This window comes from Eptatretus burgeri, chromosome 4, assembly GCF_056783735.1.
Source record: "Eptatretus burgeri isolate ZD-2024b chromosome 4, Ebu_testis_v1, whole genome shotgun sequence".
NCBI classification, from domain to species: domain Eukaryota; kingdom Metazoa; phylum Chordata; class Myxini; order Myxiniformes; family Myxinidae; genus Eptatretus; species Eptatretus burgeri.
In genome coordinates, this window is record NC_140964.1 from 92672787 (window position 1) to 92690286 (window position 17500).

Below are 17500 nucleotides of genomic sequence, written 5' to 3' on the forward strand. Positions count from 1 at the left end.
ACAGATTGGTGGAAGGGAGAGCGAAATTGATGAAAAAAAATGAAGGAACAAGTGAAATAATCGAAGGAACAAATTACTGGAATGGAGAATTGACATGAGGGGAATGAGTAAACAAGTGAACAAAATTAATAAGGAAATACCACAAGAACTGGGGGGCACTAATTGATTGAGTCAGGTAAATGAATGAACGATTGGAAGACGAAATTGATAAATAAAGGAATGAAATGGGAGAACTTGACCTGAAGGGCTATCCCATCTGGGTGGATCCCATATTGCAACAGCAGGTGGAGGAATTGAGATTTCATCAGCACCTGGATGCCAGTTTGGAGCAAAAGTTGGAAACTCGTGCAACAGAACAAGAGCTGGTGTTAGCTGATAAAGGCTTACGGGAGCCACAATTGACTGGGGAAAGAATGGATGGACCATTACAGGAGCAGCTGAACACTTGGGACAAAGCCATAAAGGGAGAGGAGATATAACCAAAGGTTTCTGTTGGTTTCAATGGTGAAGTTGATGGTTCTGTCGAGACCATGATTGGACTGACTGACTCGTTCGAAGTTGGTTTGGACTTGCAGCATTTTGACATTGGGAATGTTGCTGAACAGGGTCCAGCAAATATGACAGAGCCAACGTTTGAACCACTTGCAGGACATGTTGTGGAGGAGAGTTGCAGCAATGGGAGCTTACAGTTGGTTGAGCAGGAGGGTTATCTTGAATTAGGCCGGAGTGAGTCAAGTGCAGGCTTTGAAGGGAAACAGGTGCGCATTTGTGTCTTGGGTACCCACCGAAATCAAGGTGCCAACACCGTCTGGAATATAGCAGGCACTTTATCCTTTTCCAGCAACTCTGTTCTCAGCAGGAAGTTCTGCAATATGCTCCACGGGCTTTTGTGCGGTGGGCACCGCAATGTTCCACCTGATTCGTCACTTCAAGTTACTCAATTAAAGGTGTTTGGTCACGTGTGGAACCACCATCATGACCGTTGTGGTTGGCTTGTGGCCATCTACATCATGTTGAATATAAAGAAAGTTGATTGCCACATTGGGTTGCCAGTTTTTTCCATCTGGCTTGGCAGTGATGGACGGGGAGCTTGGCTCTGTGGGAGAGAGTGGCATTGGCACCATCATTCGGCTGATCGTGGAGCTGTTTGCCTGTATGGGCGGTGACCTTAGCCATTTTGAAGCAGGTTCTGCATCTCTGGATCTTCCGCATGCTATTTCCATGACACAGGCAGGACGCTGTCGTCTGGCACGTCTCAACCAGGACCAAATCCGAGTCTCCGAGACTCCCGTCCCATGGAGGTACAACTGTGGTGCGATGGAGAGCAGGGGCCGCACACAAGGGCATCTGCACTGGTTGGGCATGTGAGTCCAGTAGTGGTGATTTCAGGTGAGGAAGAGTCAGAACTTGAACCGGAACCAGAACCACAGCCTTTTCTCATTCCAGAACCCGGCATTTCAGAGACACCCAATGAAAAAGATCTGATAGAGAGTTTACGCAAAGAGATTTACGCAAACAGCATTACGTGCTCTTCACCATTGAGAGATAGGGCCAAAAACGATATATAGCATGATATTTCAAAAATGTATTGGGCCCGGTATGTTCTCATGTATCAGGCATTGCTTGGCGGAGGTATGCCATATTCTGAGTGCCCTTCTAGTTTTTTAAAAAGTGATTCTTCACCATTGAGAGACGAGGCAAAACCGATATATAGCATGATATCTCAAAAAGTTGTGGACGGATTCGGATGAAACTTGGTGGACACGTTGGGTGTGTGAAAATAAATAATATAATTGATTCAATTTTGGTGAAGATCCGAATCCTGATCTGGATCTGATAATTTTTAGGTGATTCTTCACCAATGAGAGATTGGGCTAAACTGATGTAACACATGGGGACCAACACATGTCTCATAACATCCCTATCAGCTCCAGTCAATGCATTGAAATCCCCCAAAACCTGAAGAGTATCTCGCCTGGGGCACTGATCAACCACAGACTTGAGCGTGGCATGGAATGCGTCCTTCACAGTGAGATCACTCGCCTCAGTCGGAGCATATACAGAGACCAGAGAAACGACAGCCAAGGAGTGACGAATCCTTCGTCTCATAATACACTTGTTGACCGGTGTTGCTTCAATTATCGATGAAGTAAGCTTATTGGACACAGCTACAGCAACTCCTTGAGTATGGTAACCATCAGAGCGACCAGACCAATCGTAGGTGTAACCACTCGCCATGATCTCGCCACTATCTGGTTTCCGAACCTCAGAGAGTGCTGCAATACCTATGTTCAAACACTTGAGCTCAGATGATAACAGAGACGGGTGATCATCCTCTTAGAGATTGGACATTCCAGGCACCCAGCCGAAGGGACCACCTCAGGTTAACCCAAGGAGACCGCCGTCTAGTGGCCGACACCTCAGTACCACTCCGCCACACACCACCGCAATCTGACCCTGGAGGTTTACCTTGTGGTGATCCTCCTGTACTCTGTAATCCTGTAATCCTCCTATCCTGTAATCCTCCTATGTAAACTGGAATCCTCCTATCATCAAGGAATGGGGGCCCCGAAGGCTTTGTCTCAATCCCGTCATCCGGTGAGTTGCCCCAATCCTGACGTCCATCGGCACGCAAAATTTCAGCTTTCTACGTCACCCGGAAGGTACCGATCTTTAATATCAGTTTGTGAGCCAGTCGTTAGAAAGAGCTTTATATATTACATATATGTAATCACACACACGAATGTGGACACTTTGAGACCTGGTAGGTATCCATTCCATTCTCTCAACCCGGTATATGGAGTAAACAACAAAGGAGATAATTTAGTTTATCACGTCCAGCTTGTCATATGAGGGGAGAGAGGGCAGACGACTTCGCGATCCGCCTTTTGTAAGCCCCGGGCAAAGGGTTGGGCAACGACCCGAAGCGACGTGCCGTTACTCAATTAAAGGTGTTTAGTCACAGTTCACAGTCACAGTAAACAGTTCCATCTCCATACCATTTACTTATCTCACTTTATCAGTTTACATTAATGTATACATTTACTAAACTTCTATAATGAATTTGATCAAAATCATTTCATCACATTTTTTAGATGCAATACATTCATCCAATTGATTGAGTTTTTGTAGAACATGGTAATGGTACAAATGTCCAATCTGAAAAACAAAAACCCCACAGGGTTGTTGTTTTTTTTTTTTTGTTTGGTTCACATGATTGCAAGATGAAGACACCGGTTCAACATTTGCCCCAAAATAAAGATATCCATACTAAAGCAACTCACTGTGTGACCTGCACGAGAAACAAAAGTTTGTTAGATTTTATGCTGCGAGAGATCAAACCCAGAACAAGAATTTCGAAGTTAGCAAGCTAATCATCGACTGATGAAAAAGGCAATGCAGTGAATCCTCAAAGCACCATCTGTTGCAGATTCAGTCATTGCAATGACGGAAAGATCATCAGATTCCTTCCTCAAATTATGACCACAAGTCATCACAAATAAAACCCAAATTAATGATTGAATGGCAGGATGCCTCAACAGATTGTAATCAACCATCGAAGCCGAGGACAGCGAGCCATAAAAACCCTTCCTTGGAAAATAATTATCACATGCTTAGGGATGGGGTACCTGGTCGCCCAAATCAGTGATCTGAGCCTCCAACTCCTGCTTCTGCCTCAGGGCTTTCTGCCTGCTGTCATGCTCCTCCTCGATTTGCAACTCAAGCTCTCGGAGCTGAAATTGGGTAGGGAATGAAGAAAATGGTGCAGAGAGACTATTTGAACATCATTTGATGCATGTTAGCCTGGATAATTCAAAAAAAAAATAAAATACAACTGTAACTTGACATGCAAATCATCTGCAACTTGACATGCAAAACCATATAATATGTGTGACATGGCACAGCACAAAACAATCAACTCCAAAAATGAATTTCCATACTTCGATTGCATATCCTGTTAGTTTAGCTCTCATTTTGCAAAGCAATGCATCACTTACATATGTATTTTTATACACACAGGGATCTTTCTTGGTCACAGCACACATAACAAAACAATTCAAAAAGAAAATTAGTTTCTGGCCAAAAACGGTGGTGCCCAACAAAGTGATAGTAAATCCATTCACCTTCTTCTGACAGCTTTGCCGCATTTCCTCCACCTCCTCATCTTTGCTTTCAAGTTCCTTTTGGTGTGCATGTCGCATCCTTTCCATCTCCATCTCACAACGAAGCTTAGCCTGAACACAAGAGTGCATTAAAAAAAAAACCCTCTTAACAAAGCCAAGTGTCACCTTCCCAAAATGTGCAAACAGACAGAATTGCCAAGCTCTGCTGTCAAGCGATTCTGATCTTTCATGAGCCTCAACTCTGTGAAAAAAAAGAAGTGCTTTGTTTTCAACTTTCACACCACATCCTCACCCTACGATGAGGAAAGGCTGCGATTGTCATGCCTTTCATTCAAAGCTTCCTCAATATAACATCCGCATAAATAAATAGCTCTTGTGTGGAGGATAAAATTTCAATCAAATATATGGTAAACTTTAAAAAAAACAAATTTTTCAAGAGTATGCAACCCACAAAAATGTAACGTTTTCAAGGCCAGCATATTCGGTAGTCATAAAGTTCAGCATGCCTCCACTGAAGTGAAAGGAGTCCACCTTCAAAACTATTATTATATTAATACACTAATCCATATGTTGTGGACGTATCTCCTCCGAAACTGCTGGACGGATTGCCGCCACTTTCGGCATGCGGGTGCTCTGTGGTCTAATGTACAGCATGGGCTATGTGAGATCGCGCCAGATGGACAAGTTTGGGATTTTTGGCGATTTTCTAATTTTTACATTTGTTTGCATGGTGACGTCACACATCGTCACGTAATGACGTCGCTGAGAGGCGTAATGATGTCATGACATAATCGGTCATTCGCTGACGTCGTTACGTCTGTCGTCGACAGACCGTCACCGCTGAGAGGCATAATGCCACTCCTATAAAACAGCATCTGCAATGTAAAACCCTCTTCTGCACATGCTGACTACCTCAGAAGGTGTATTTGACACAAAAAATGTAACAAGAAAAATTGTATATAAAGAAATTCTATAAATCACATTGTGAACACTGGATATATTGACATCCTAATGAATCCTCACTTGAGAAACTTCGCGCGGAGCGTGGGTTTGGCTCGTAAGAGATTAAAACCTTTATTGCAGCAAACATTTAAATTCGTGCCATTCAATGACAAACCTTCTGGAACATTCTTAATATATATATATGTATATATATATATATATATATATATATATATATATATATATATATATATATATATATATATATATATATATTGTTGCAGTTCTGCAAAACCGCATGCCTCAAAGGCAACAGCACCCAACATACAGTGATCCCCAGGCAGTTATTTTAGTAGTATTCATGCAGTGAGACCTTCCCCTCATGTCTGATGGGTTAACGGAACGAAGTGCGTTGCGTGGGTCTTGCAGCTCGGTCTAATTGTATCTCAATCTGCCATTCAATCCTGATTTTCATTCCAACCCTTTCCTTTTATCCATGATGCAAATCAAAGCAGGCACCGCACTCAAGGCAGCCACCTTATGAAACAGGACGCACCCTTTCATTCAAATCTATGCGCAGATTTACAACGCATCTCACCTTGCTCAACCTCCGCTCACCAGAAGCACCACCTCAACCACCAACATCTCCCGCACACAGGAAAAATCACATGCCACTCGAATCGCGTGGCGCAGGGACGGGCCAAGCACATTAACAGCACCAACCGCAGCTCGCCGGGGGTGCCCTGAACAGGTATGCTGGACCGACACGACCCTCGTCCAGTCGCCAGAACACGGCCCGGGAGTTCGGTGCAGGGCTCCGGGCCGCGTCACGCCGGATGTGCGAATGAGGCTGCTTCCGGCCCCAGGAGCCTGGCAGGGCGGGGCCAGGATCCAATAGAAGGATCCAGGATCCAATAGAAACTCAGATGACGGCGCGTCGCTTCAGGTCGTTGCCCAACCCTTTGCCCGGGGCTTATAAAAGGCAGATCGCGAAGTCGTCTGCTCTCTCTCCCCTCCCTCTCAGCTGCCTGCCTCGCACTGTCTCCGCATGTTTGCCACGCCCACTGCTCCGCCTCTCTGCCCCACACTCTCTTCACTGCACCTACTTGTCTGCCTGTTGCTGCATCTGCATTCGGGGTTGGTGTGTGACAAACGTTCTTCTGGACCAGTGCGGAGCACACGTTTCCACAAGCCCAAGCAAAGTTATCAAGAAAGAGATAACGTGCAAACTCTTAAGGTGGAATCGCTCAAGCGGAGCGTCCCCGAAGCGCACTGGGTTGCGGGGTCGACGGACCGCGTCAAGTATTGAGATGCTGTTAGTATTCATCTGCTTTCCTTCCTTCTGGCTAACTAATCTTCATTGGGTCTGTGTGTAGGTATGTGATGGCACCTGTCGCAGCTTAAATTCAGATCGTTGAAGATATAACGTGATAAGTCTGCTCTGTCTCTGCTTTTGTAAATTACTTGCCTTTGGTTGCACCCTACGAATTCCTCACTATCCTCTGCTGTGCATCGTGCATAATAACAAACCCCATTTACTATACCACATACCTTTCCTCGCTAATTGTAAATAAATGCTTTGTATATAAATGTTCCCAGCTTGTTTTCGTCTTTTCCTTCATTGGTCTAGCATGGCCCGTATCCTAGTTTAGCCGGGACGTAATCCCCCAACGATCCGTTTCCCAGCCGGTACGTCCTTCGCAGTTACGCTCGGCTGCATCTGATCTGGAAAGGTGATCCGGTTTTAACAAGGTGTACCGAGGGTGTGTCCCCTGGTAATTAGATCATGTGACCATTTTAGGTAACCAGTTTCCATTAAACGGAGGACCCCAAGTCACGTGGTTGAGTTATTGGCCCCTCCAAGTGTGGGAAGAGATATATATCCCTGAGGAGACTCAGTTGTCGGTCATCGTCGTTGGCGTTGGCGCTAGGAGATCTGGGGTGCTTGAGTGGTTGCAAGTTGGTTGACGGTGGTTGGGCTGGAGAGAGTGGGCCAGCCTGTTCGTGGAGCCTTGGTGGGTCCCGTCCGCGACCCTGATCTCCGCCCCGGAGCTCCGATTGCTCCACGTGGCTGCCGCCACGAGCAACGAGTCCCACACGTGTGGCTGGGACCTTCGAAGACCCACAGGTGCCCATTAGAACTCTGACCCCCAGTTCGTCTCTCTCATCGGCTGGAGGGTGCAATAAAAACTCCGGGATTTCTTTGGTTTTGTGTGTGTGACTGCGTGTGGCCCCGTCTATAAGTAGAATTGTTTTAGTGTTTATTTCATCATTGTAAATACTGCATTGCATATTCTTGATAAGTCTTATAATTCTGTCATATAATTCATTGTAAATAAATTATTAGAAATGTCCCCAGCTCGTTTCTGTCCTTTCTTTATTTGGTCCAGCATGGTCCGGGTCTGAATTTAGACGGGGTTTCAACCCTGATAATCCGTTAATCCGAGCCGGCACGGCTTTGGCAGTTACCGCTCGGCTGTAACCGAACCGGAGTTGGTAGTCGCTAGTTAGAACTCTAATACATTCGGTCGAGTGACCCGGTTCGAGAAAGACGTGCCGAGGGCGTGAATCCCTGGTAGCCAACACTGCGTGGATATTTAGGTATATTGGGATCGAGACAATTAACCCTACGCCACACGGTCGAGATATTGGCGTTTCACGGTCGATTAATCGACCCGCCGACTTCGGATTTATCCGGAGCGACAGCCTATAATTCCAGGGAGACCGGTGGGAGACGGCGTAATCTTCCCCACCTAGCGGTCGTTCTCGCCACTGACCCCTGGCCCACAAAATATATATATATATATATATATATATATATATATATATATATATATATATATATATATATATATATATATATATATATATATATATATATACACGAGATGACCCGTGAATCCGTTGGGTTCCCGTTGTGACAGCCGTTGACAAAAAAAAAAAATTCAAAAAATTAAATTGAATTAAAAAAAAGATAGCTCCAGCAAACTATACTGCTGAGGTTGTTTGCATTGATCAAATAATCCTGAAGAGTACTTGATGAATCGGGAATTTATTTTTTAATAATTTTTTCGTTTCCCGATTTGAAGCAAACTTGATTTTGCGCGTCAATGTGAAAAAAAAAAACAGAGAAAAGAAAGTCGAATAAATTATTGTGCATAATCTTATAAACTCAATTTTATTCATTAATGAACACGGAAGTATCAGATCAAAATGGCGGTTTATTTTATGCTTAAAAATAAATCGTTCTTTTTTCCATCCTAAATGTTTGAGATTTTCTAATGAATCATTTCAAAAAAAAAAAAAAAGATAGCGCCAGCGAATGATACCACTGAGGTTGTTTGCATTGATCAAATTCTCCCAAACAGTACTTGACTGAATATGGAATTGATTTTTTAATAATTTTTTTGTTGCCCAATTTTAACAAAACTTGATACTGCACACCGCAGGCGAATGGTGAGTAATGTGGCCCTAAAATTTTTGCGCGATAATGTACCGTTTTGGCTGTATTTCGGGAACATGCATACATACACATCCAAGATGAGAGTTTTGGTAATATATATATATATATATATATATATATATATATATATAAATATATATATATATATATATATATATATATATATATATATATATATATATATATATATATATATATATATATATATATATATACACATGTGTATATCAGGTGTTTCAATATAATCCAACCATCATCACCTGTTCCAACAACTGAATGGTCCCAGCTTGCTCATCAAGCTCTTCCTCCTGGTCCGTTGTTTTAGCCTCCAATGACCGCAACTGCTTCTTCAACTTGGTAATGGATGCTTCATCTGTGAAGTGCACATAAAGTCATCATGGAACCTCAATCTCCAAAAACACATGAAATGATAAGCACTTCCATTTCTTCTTTTTCTTGCATATGGCATCTTAGCTGCCGGGGTAGCCATAATTTCTTGGAAGCGCGACTGTGTCGCTGATGCAGTGCCACTCGTCCAGTACACACTGGTACTCATTTCGCATACCTCGGAAGGATGATATGCTGAGTCAACCCCCTGGTGTATTAATTCAGCAGCCAACGGGGCTTGAACTTAGGACCCGAGGATCCCAAACCACTAAGCCAATACCAGGCTTACCCCTTCCACTTGCTTGTTTGCAAACTCTATTTGTGGCTCATCTGCAGCCTGAACATTTTATAAGGTAATTGTTGGCATTCAACGACTGTCCACATAAAAGGTCAGTGTTAACTTTGAGAGTGCAGCTTTGCACAAGCCAAGGAGCACAAATAACAACACAATTTACGAATGAAAACAGAAATAGTCTCAGAGTTGTATTCCAAAAGCTGTACAGATATAAAATACCAAGACAGAACACAAAAAGTGTGATTTTATACATCGAAAGAGAGCTGAGTGCAAGTCAAATGATTCATCAGCAATTTACAAATGGAATCACAGCTGGGTGCTCTTCACAACCTTTGACCAAGTGGGGAGGCCAGCTTTCGAAGACATGCAGCAAGTCAGAAGCTTTATCTTGGACACTGTTGGTGTTGCGAGTGAGGTTTCGGTTTCACTTTAAAACACAGGGTTGCAGAGGACATTTTATAAGCTGTAAAAATCACAAAACGAAAAAAAGATATTATGTGTATATATATATATATATATATATACATATATATATATATATATATATATATATATATATATATATATATACATATATATATATATATATATTAGGGTGGTCCAAAAACAGCAAAAATATATATATTCAGATGTTGTCTCCACAAGCCTTAAATTATTCCACTATGATTCAATAACGTGCATACAAAAATTAAGTTGATCGGAGGTGATTTAGAGGTCGCTCCATATGACGACTTTTAGTTTCATGAGTTGGTTAAATTAGGGTATGGTCAGGTACGATTACGGGTACTTCTGGATGTCCCAGGTGGAAATGGAGTGCATTTTCGAACTCTATGGGGTCGATTTACTCTAAGAAATGACTGCACCGACATTGAATTCACTACCATTTCGAAAATATGACCTAAAACAAGATTTATCATTACTGGAGTTGAGTCACTAATCCTAGTCATTTCGATATTTTCTAATCTATAATTAATTTGTTGTCCGTCTAAACATTTCTTAGAGTAAATCGACCCCACTGAGTTCGAAAATGCAGTCCATTTCCACCTCAGAAGTACAGAAGTACCCGTAATCGTATCTGACCATACCCTAATTTTTCAATCAATGGAATTACAAACTATTAGAATATTTCGTCTCATTTACCAAATACCACTATCATCTCCACCTCTATTGCTGTCTCCACTCCCACCTGAACTTATTTCTAGCCGGCCCAACATCCAGTGTTTTAGATTCAATGATTCACGAAAAATATGAGTTCTTTATTTTGTTATTATTATATTAAATTAGGGTATGGTGAGATGTGAATCCGTACACTTCTAAACTTCCTAGGTGAAAATGGACTGCATTTTCGAACTCAGTGGGGTCGATTTACTCTAAGAAATGTTTAGACGGACAACAAATTAATTGTAGATGAGGAAATATCGAAATGAGTAGGATTAGTTACTCAACTCCAGGAATGATAAATCTTGTTTTAGGTCATATTTTCGAAATGGTAGTGAAATCAATGTCGGTGCAGTCATTTCTTAGAGTGAATCGACCCCGTAGAGTTCGAAAATGCACTCCATTTCCACCTCGGACATCCAGAAGTACCCGTAATCATACCTGACCATACCCTAATTTATTCAAGTCATGAGACTAAACGTCGTCATATGGAGCGACCTCTAAATCACCTCCGATCAAGCTAAAAAAAATTATGCGCGTTATTGGATCATATTAGAAGAATTTTAAGCTTGTGGAGCAACATTCTATTTTTTTCGACTTTTTTGGACCACCCTAAAATATATATGTATATATATATATATATATATATATATATATATTTTTTTTTTTTTTTTAAATAATACATACTGTATATGCATCATGTCATGGCTTTGCTTCGCGGGCGAAGATCAAGAAGGGTGGGGTCCACGTCGGCTGCAGGCTCGCTGGTGGCTGGTGAGTCTGATACGGGACAGGCAGGTCCGACCACAGCGGCTGCAGACGAAGGTTTGGTCTGGAATGGTTGCCGAGGCATCCCGGTTCTTTCTCCTTCTTCTTTTGTCTTCAAAGCTGGCTCTGCGGCAGCACTCGAAGGAGGAGACTGCCTGGCAGACTGAGCGTCTCCATTCAACTCGATCGGCAGCGAGGGTTGACCACTGGCAGTGGTCAATTTGGCAGACGCTGAGGGACTTCTTCAAGGAGTCTTTGTAGCGTTTCTTTGGAGCGCCTACGTCACGGTGGCCAGAGGACAGCTCTCCATACAGCACGATTTTGGGCAGGCGGTGATCCTCCATTCTGGAAACGTGCCCTGCCCAGCGTAGCTGAGTCTTCAGCAACATGGCCTCTATGATGTTAACCTCCGCTCGTTCAAGGACTTCAATGTTGGTGACAAAGTCACTCCAGTGAATGTTGAGGATGGAGCGAAGACAGCGCTGGTGGAAACGCTCGAGGAGTCGTAGGTGGTGACGGTAGGTAACCCATGACTCGGCACCGTACAGGAGTGTGGTCAGTACGGCTGCACGGTACACGTTGATCTTTGTGCCCTTCTTCAGATGTCGATTGTTCCACACTCGCTTGTAGAGTCTTCCAAATGCACTGCTTGCTTTCGCCAGTCTGTTGTTGATTTCCTTTTCGATCTTGGCATCTGAAGATATGGTGCACCCCAGGTCGCAGAACTGGTGGACTGTCTTCAGCTCCGACTGGCCAATGGAGATGTGAGGGGGGTGGTACTCTTCCTGGAGTGTGGGTTGGTGCAAGAATTCTGTCTTTTTCAGGCTGACTTCAAGTCCGAAGAGCTGTGCAGCCTCTGCGAAGCAGGATATTAAGCGCTGCAGGGCTGTCTCAGTGTGAGCAACAAGGGCAGCATCATTGGCAAACAAAAGATCTCAGATCAGTTGCTCCATGGTCTTTGTGTGGGCCTGAAGTCGCCTCAGGTTGAACAAGCTGCCGTCAGTGCGATATCGGATGTAGACGCCATCTTCATCATCAAGATCTTCTGTGGCCTGCTGGAGCATCGTGCTGAAGAAGATGGAGAAAAGGGTAGGTGCAAGGACACAGCCTTGCTTGACACCATTGATGATAGGGAAAGGCTCGAAGAGGTCGTTGCTGTATCTTACCCGACCACGGTGGTCTTCATGGAGCTGGATAACCATGTTGAGGAACTTCGGGGGACAGCCAAGTCTTTCCATGATTAGCCACAGTCTGCTCACCATGTCAAACGCCTTGGTCAGGTCGACAAACATTACATACAGTCCCTTGTTCTGCTCTTTGCATTTCTCCTGGAGCTGTCTGAGGACAAACACCATATCTGAAGTGCTCCTGATGGCTCTGAAACCACACTGGCTCTCTGGGAGATAGTCTTCAGCAATAGCTGGTGTCAGTCTGTTGAGCACGATTCTGGCAAGGATCTTGCCTGTGATAGACAGCAGCGTGATTCCCCGATAGATGGAGCAGTCCGACTTCTCCCCTTTGTTTTTGTACAGGGTGATGATTACTGCATCACGGAGATCCTGTGGCAGCTTGCCCTGCTCCCAACAGCAGATGAAGAGCTCATGGAGTTTGGTATGTTGAATTGGGCCCCCATGCTTCCAGATCTCTGGTGGAATGCTGTCAACTCCCGCTGCCTTGCCACTCTTCAGCTGTTCAATTAATTTGGCGATCTCGTCGATAGTGGGTAGCTCATCCAGTTCCGTTTTCACTGGCTGTTGGGAGATGCGGAGAATTGCTGCATCTTGAACAGTGCGGTTAGCACTGAAGAGAGCTTGAAAGTGTTCTGACCAACGGCTCAGGATGGATGCCTCGTCGATGAGAAGCGCCAGGCCGTCTGTGCTGCGCAGGGGACACAGGACTTGGTGTGTAGGGCCGTACACTGCCTTTAGGGCTTTGTAGAACCCTATATAGTCACCAGTGTCTGCGCAAAGCTGAGTTCTTTCTGCGAGGTTGGTCCACCACTCGTTCTGGATCTCTCAAAGCTTGCGCTGGAGGTTACTGTATACAAGGCAGAAGGCAGCTCTGATTGGCCGCTCTGATTGGGCCCGGACCACTGCGTGGCCCAGCCGTGATGGCACAGAAGCGGCTCCACTCCACTTCTGGCAAGATAACTCCAAGCTGCGGAATCGTCTCCGAGCCCCATGACATGAATTGCCCCGCACCAATATCCCGGACCGTGCCCCGGTGACCGACCGAGGGTTATGTCGGCCCCGCATGCCCACCCAGCACCCCCGATTAACGCTGATCAATGCCTGCTCTGCGATGCACCACGCGGCTCAAGTGATACGAACTGCACAGCACGCCTCTGCCTGATCGCGGCTTCATCGGGTGGAGAGGCGAGGAGACGTCCGCGTCCGTGGGGAACACCCGCGGCTGCCAGCGAGGACTGACAGTAAGGTGTTTGGGTAAACCCATGCACAAACGGTAAGATGTTAGGATAAACCCATGCACAGACCAGAATAAGATGTGTGCCATTCGTGCCCTGCTTTGTACGATAACAATGTGTCACGAGCTAAGCACAGGTCCACCTTCGAGCACGTTCTCTGCAGTACGTGCGGATCCGCCATGGCCCACGTGGTCAGTGCTCGTGTTCGCCTGATTCTACGATACTACTATAGTGTTCGTGGGGCCAACCCCGATCTGTGCCAAGAATTGAGCGGAACGATCGGATATAATAGTTTGATGGACGTTTGGAATGAAAAAGAATAAAGATACAAGTATCAGTTGGAGTAATGGAGGGAAAAGAAGATGCCGACATAATTAAATCCAGAAATTCGTTGTAAAGAACGCGCCACCCGTATCTTGCACACTTGTGTCCTGGACAACGTGGCGTGGTTGTTGTTTTTTCGATCATCAACCTCTGACGGTGTCGTTATTGGCACCAAGCTGCCAGTCACGCTCTCGCCAATATTGGGTGATTTGCTTCTGGGTTGTGAAAAACAACATCCGAGCAGCCTCTCTAAGAAATATTCGTTCATATGCCTTTTTAATGCAACCAGCAATCTCATCCCAGATCATTGGAAAGGTCAGATGATTATCTCAAGCTTGCGGCAGAGGTTCGTTTGAGGGTATCTCTGTATCCTCACAGCTGCGCTGTCGATGCACGTACGATGTTGTCACAGCTTTCCGATTCCCCTCCCCCCGGCCGCAGCACATGCTGCACGGTGTTGGCCTCTGCGAGGACACGTACGTTGAGGGTGTGGCTGCAGTTTTTACAGGCGGCTGTCTAAGTGCAGTGTCTGCTTTGATTTATTTCAGGAAGAAGAGGAAAAGAGTAGAAATGAAGTTAGAGATATAATCAGACTTAACTAGGAGGTCCACACAACGCACTGTCCCATTGTCCCACTAAACAAAAGGGAAGGGACTATAGTCCGTGGGCGTATGTAACATTTTCTGGATTTGTCATTTTTTGGGTAGATTCGTGTTACCCATGTCTAAACACATCTAGAAACTTCACTGGTTTAGAAAATAAAGGGTGCCAGTTTTTCCATTAACATTTAGGGCCTCAATTTTGAATTTTAAAATGGCCACCGCCAAAAATCTTCTTTTAAAAAGAATATTGCAAATTAACCATAACTATTCATTCAAATGTCATACAATATTTATTTCATTTTATCTAAACTCATATAAAGGGGACAAAGATTCATTAGAAGCAAACTAAGAGCACTAGAAATACTCTAATTATTGGAAAAAATTCAAGATGGCCACCTGATTTTGGGGATTTTCTATGTAAAATGCCATTACTTTTGAACCAATAGAAATAAGAAGATATTTTTGGTGTCTAATCATATGTTTTGGCACAGGAGGATTCCAATAATAACAACATATTTATGATTGGAACACTCTTTGCCAATCCTCTAAAACATTTAACAGAAATAATATAGAGCATGTAATTCAATATAAATTTATTTGGGCGGTTATACAATTAGAAGATGGATAAGTTTTTTTTCAAAGGTATGAAAATGCTACATGTATGAATCAGGAGTGTCAATGTTACTGATTAAACATTTATAATTGTCATTGCTTCAATCATCTTCTAGATCTTCACCAATCCTTGGTGGTGTTATGTTCGTACAGCTGTCGCCTTCCCCACCACATTTGCAAAGTTCGGTACAGACCACACTGTTTCCTCTGCACGAGCACCTTCTTGAACACTTTGATTTCTCACAGTTACACCTGACGAGCTGCAGCACTGAGACTGGAGCTGGTGCAATCTGAGAAAGAACAACCAGTAGCTTTTTGTCTTGGATTCGCCACCCCAAGGTCAAAGGGTCAAGAAAAGTTGGGTTCAATACCATATCCTGGCGCCAGATATTACACTGGACATGGGCACGGCGTACATGTTCAATCCATGCTCTCTGAGTCGGTGGCAGTTTGTCAACTCCTTGCTCATCTGTGAGTTGCTTGAACAAAAACCATCTCAGAATCTTTGCTTGCCCAAAGTGGACTCCAACTGGAGAGAAAAGAGAGCAAAGAAACTCTTCACAACCACAAAGAACTTCTTCAGATGGTTCAGCCCCTTCGCCAAGGTCAGCTAGTGCTCTCAGAATGGTGGGGCTTGCCTTCAGGAAAGTTGTAAAGCACCCCTTCTTTTCCTTCCCTTGGATATGTCCTGTCGTATCACAGCCTGTGAGAGCATGCCAGTTGATCAAAGCTGCTGATTTCTCTGGGCCAAGCTTGTCATATATAGGCTGTAGGAAGACTTTCCGTCGTCTTTCGCTTGTGCCCATGATTAGTGCAGAATGGTTGCCAACTAGTGGTGTTCTTCGTAGAGCCAAAAGTAGCACATCAGTGTCTTGTGAATATATATGGACATTCATTCCATTGCTCGCAACTTCTACAGCATGATAAATTATAAGAGTGTCCGCCTCTTCCTGTGTGCTGACACCGGTCATTCTTTGAACTTGATAATTCGTCATGACCTCTTTCCGTGTTGCAGTCATAACCTTGACGGTACTGTAGTGGATGAGCTGATGGGAAAGGTGGAGAGTTAGTGAATCCTTTGTGCTGCTGCTGGTGAGAAACATCTTTTTGTCTTTGATGCCTGTTGAGTGTTGAACAATGTTGGATTTAGTCCCCTTCAGCTTGCCTTTCCGCCGCTCTCTAGTCTGCTCCTTCAGTGATGCATTCTTGGTGTGATTATCAAATATAACTCTCACTTGACAATATCTGTGAGCCTTTGAGTCAATGAGTGTGACAAAGGATGTTGAAAATTCTTTGCAAGTCTTGAAATTTTTGACTGCCATTAATTCCTGTACCACTCCCATTCCATCAACTACAAGACATGTCTCAGATCCCTCTTCAAACTCTGCAGGTTGTGCAGAAGCTTGAGCTGTGTCATTGGCCACCAGATCTTCCAGAAGCTTTATCACTGTGCTCTTGTCTGTAGTGGGATGCTTCCTTGATCTATAGATTCCTGCAATTCAGCACTGAACTCGATCTCTGCAGAAATAAATTCCACTGTATTTTCTGCCTGATGTTCTCTGTTGCTGACTCTTTCTTTGGCTTGTATGTACTTGCGCCAGTTAATGGTATGGCAATTTTTGTGATATTTAATGTCCCTTGAAAGAAAGTCGCCATCAGTTATGATGTTTGCCAGGTTTACTTTCCATTGTTCATTCCCGCTAACATCAACTATGTTTTGGATTGACACTCCAATATCGACATTTCGACAAGTAATAAGGCGTTCTGTCTTAACACCACAAATATTCTCGTTTTGACAGAAGAAACAGTGTTCCTTTTGGAATGGAGGGTAACGAGATCTTGTTAGTGTGCTGGTAGATGCAGGAGTTGCTTGCTTTGGGGTGTTAGATGTTTGTGATGCGGGAGGGTGACCACCGACTTTGCTGTATGACAATACACTTTATTCTTGAGATAAAACTGCTTTGTCATATCGAGCTTTGTCTCTCTCAATGTGTTGCTTGTGTATTGCTTTACCAAGACATGATTTGTGGCACACTGCATGTTGGTTGTTCAGTTCTTTTCCAGATATGCCACTCAGTTGTTGATGCAAACAAACATACTCAGGGTTTTGATATTGAGCCCTCTTGCTTATACAGTCCAACAATGATTGGTATGATTCCAGTTCTGGTAGTCGCAGATGCTCAAGTTGATGAACACCTTTAATGTCAGTGAACTTGTCTCCTTGACACATGAAGCAGATTCGAAAGTCAATGGAAGGTTCAGTTGCACGCTTCTTACATGATGGTTCTCCACAGGACGCCATGGTTAATCTGGAATCACAGCCATAAGTGAAATTAACAATTTGCCATAAATGTCAATGCCTTAAGTATTTTATAGGATGGGATGTCCACTGTGCATTTG

The 17500-nt window shown here is 44.0% G+C and overlaps 1 protein-coding gene across 9 annotated transcripts in view; it reads right to left on the reverse strand.

The window, feature by feature from the left end:
• MYO18A (myosin XVIIIA) overlaps positions 1-17500 on the reverse strand; it is a 380371-nt gene that overhangs the window by 203315 nt on the left and 159556 nt on the right. For 8 of the 9 annotated variants that reach the window (XR_015057662.1, XM_085879337.1, XM_085879342.1 and 5 more), the window contains 3 exons: positions 8790-8902; positions 4125-4235; positions 3630-3734 (listed from right to left, as the gene is read on the reverse strand). Coding sequence is in view for 8 of the 9 variants with exons in the window: in XM_085879337.1 (XP_085735463.1) it covers positions 3630-3734; positions 4125-4235; positions 8790-8902 (329 nt within the window). In the remaining variant the exon portion in view is untranslated. Of the gene's footprint in view, positions 1-3629; positions 3735-4124; positions 4236-8789; positions 8903-17358; positions 17410-17500 lie in introns of those variants that run through there. The other variant, XM_085879343.1, reaches the window with a different exon arrangement.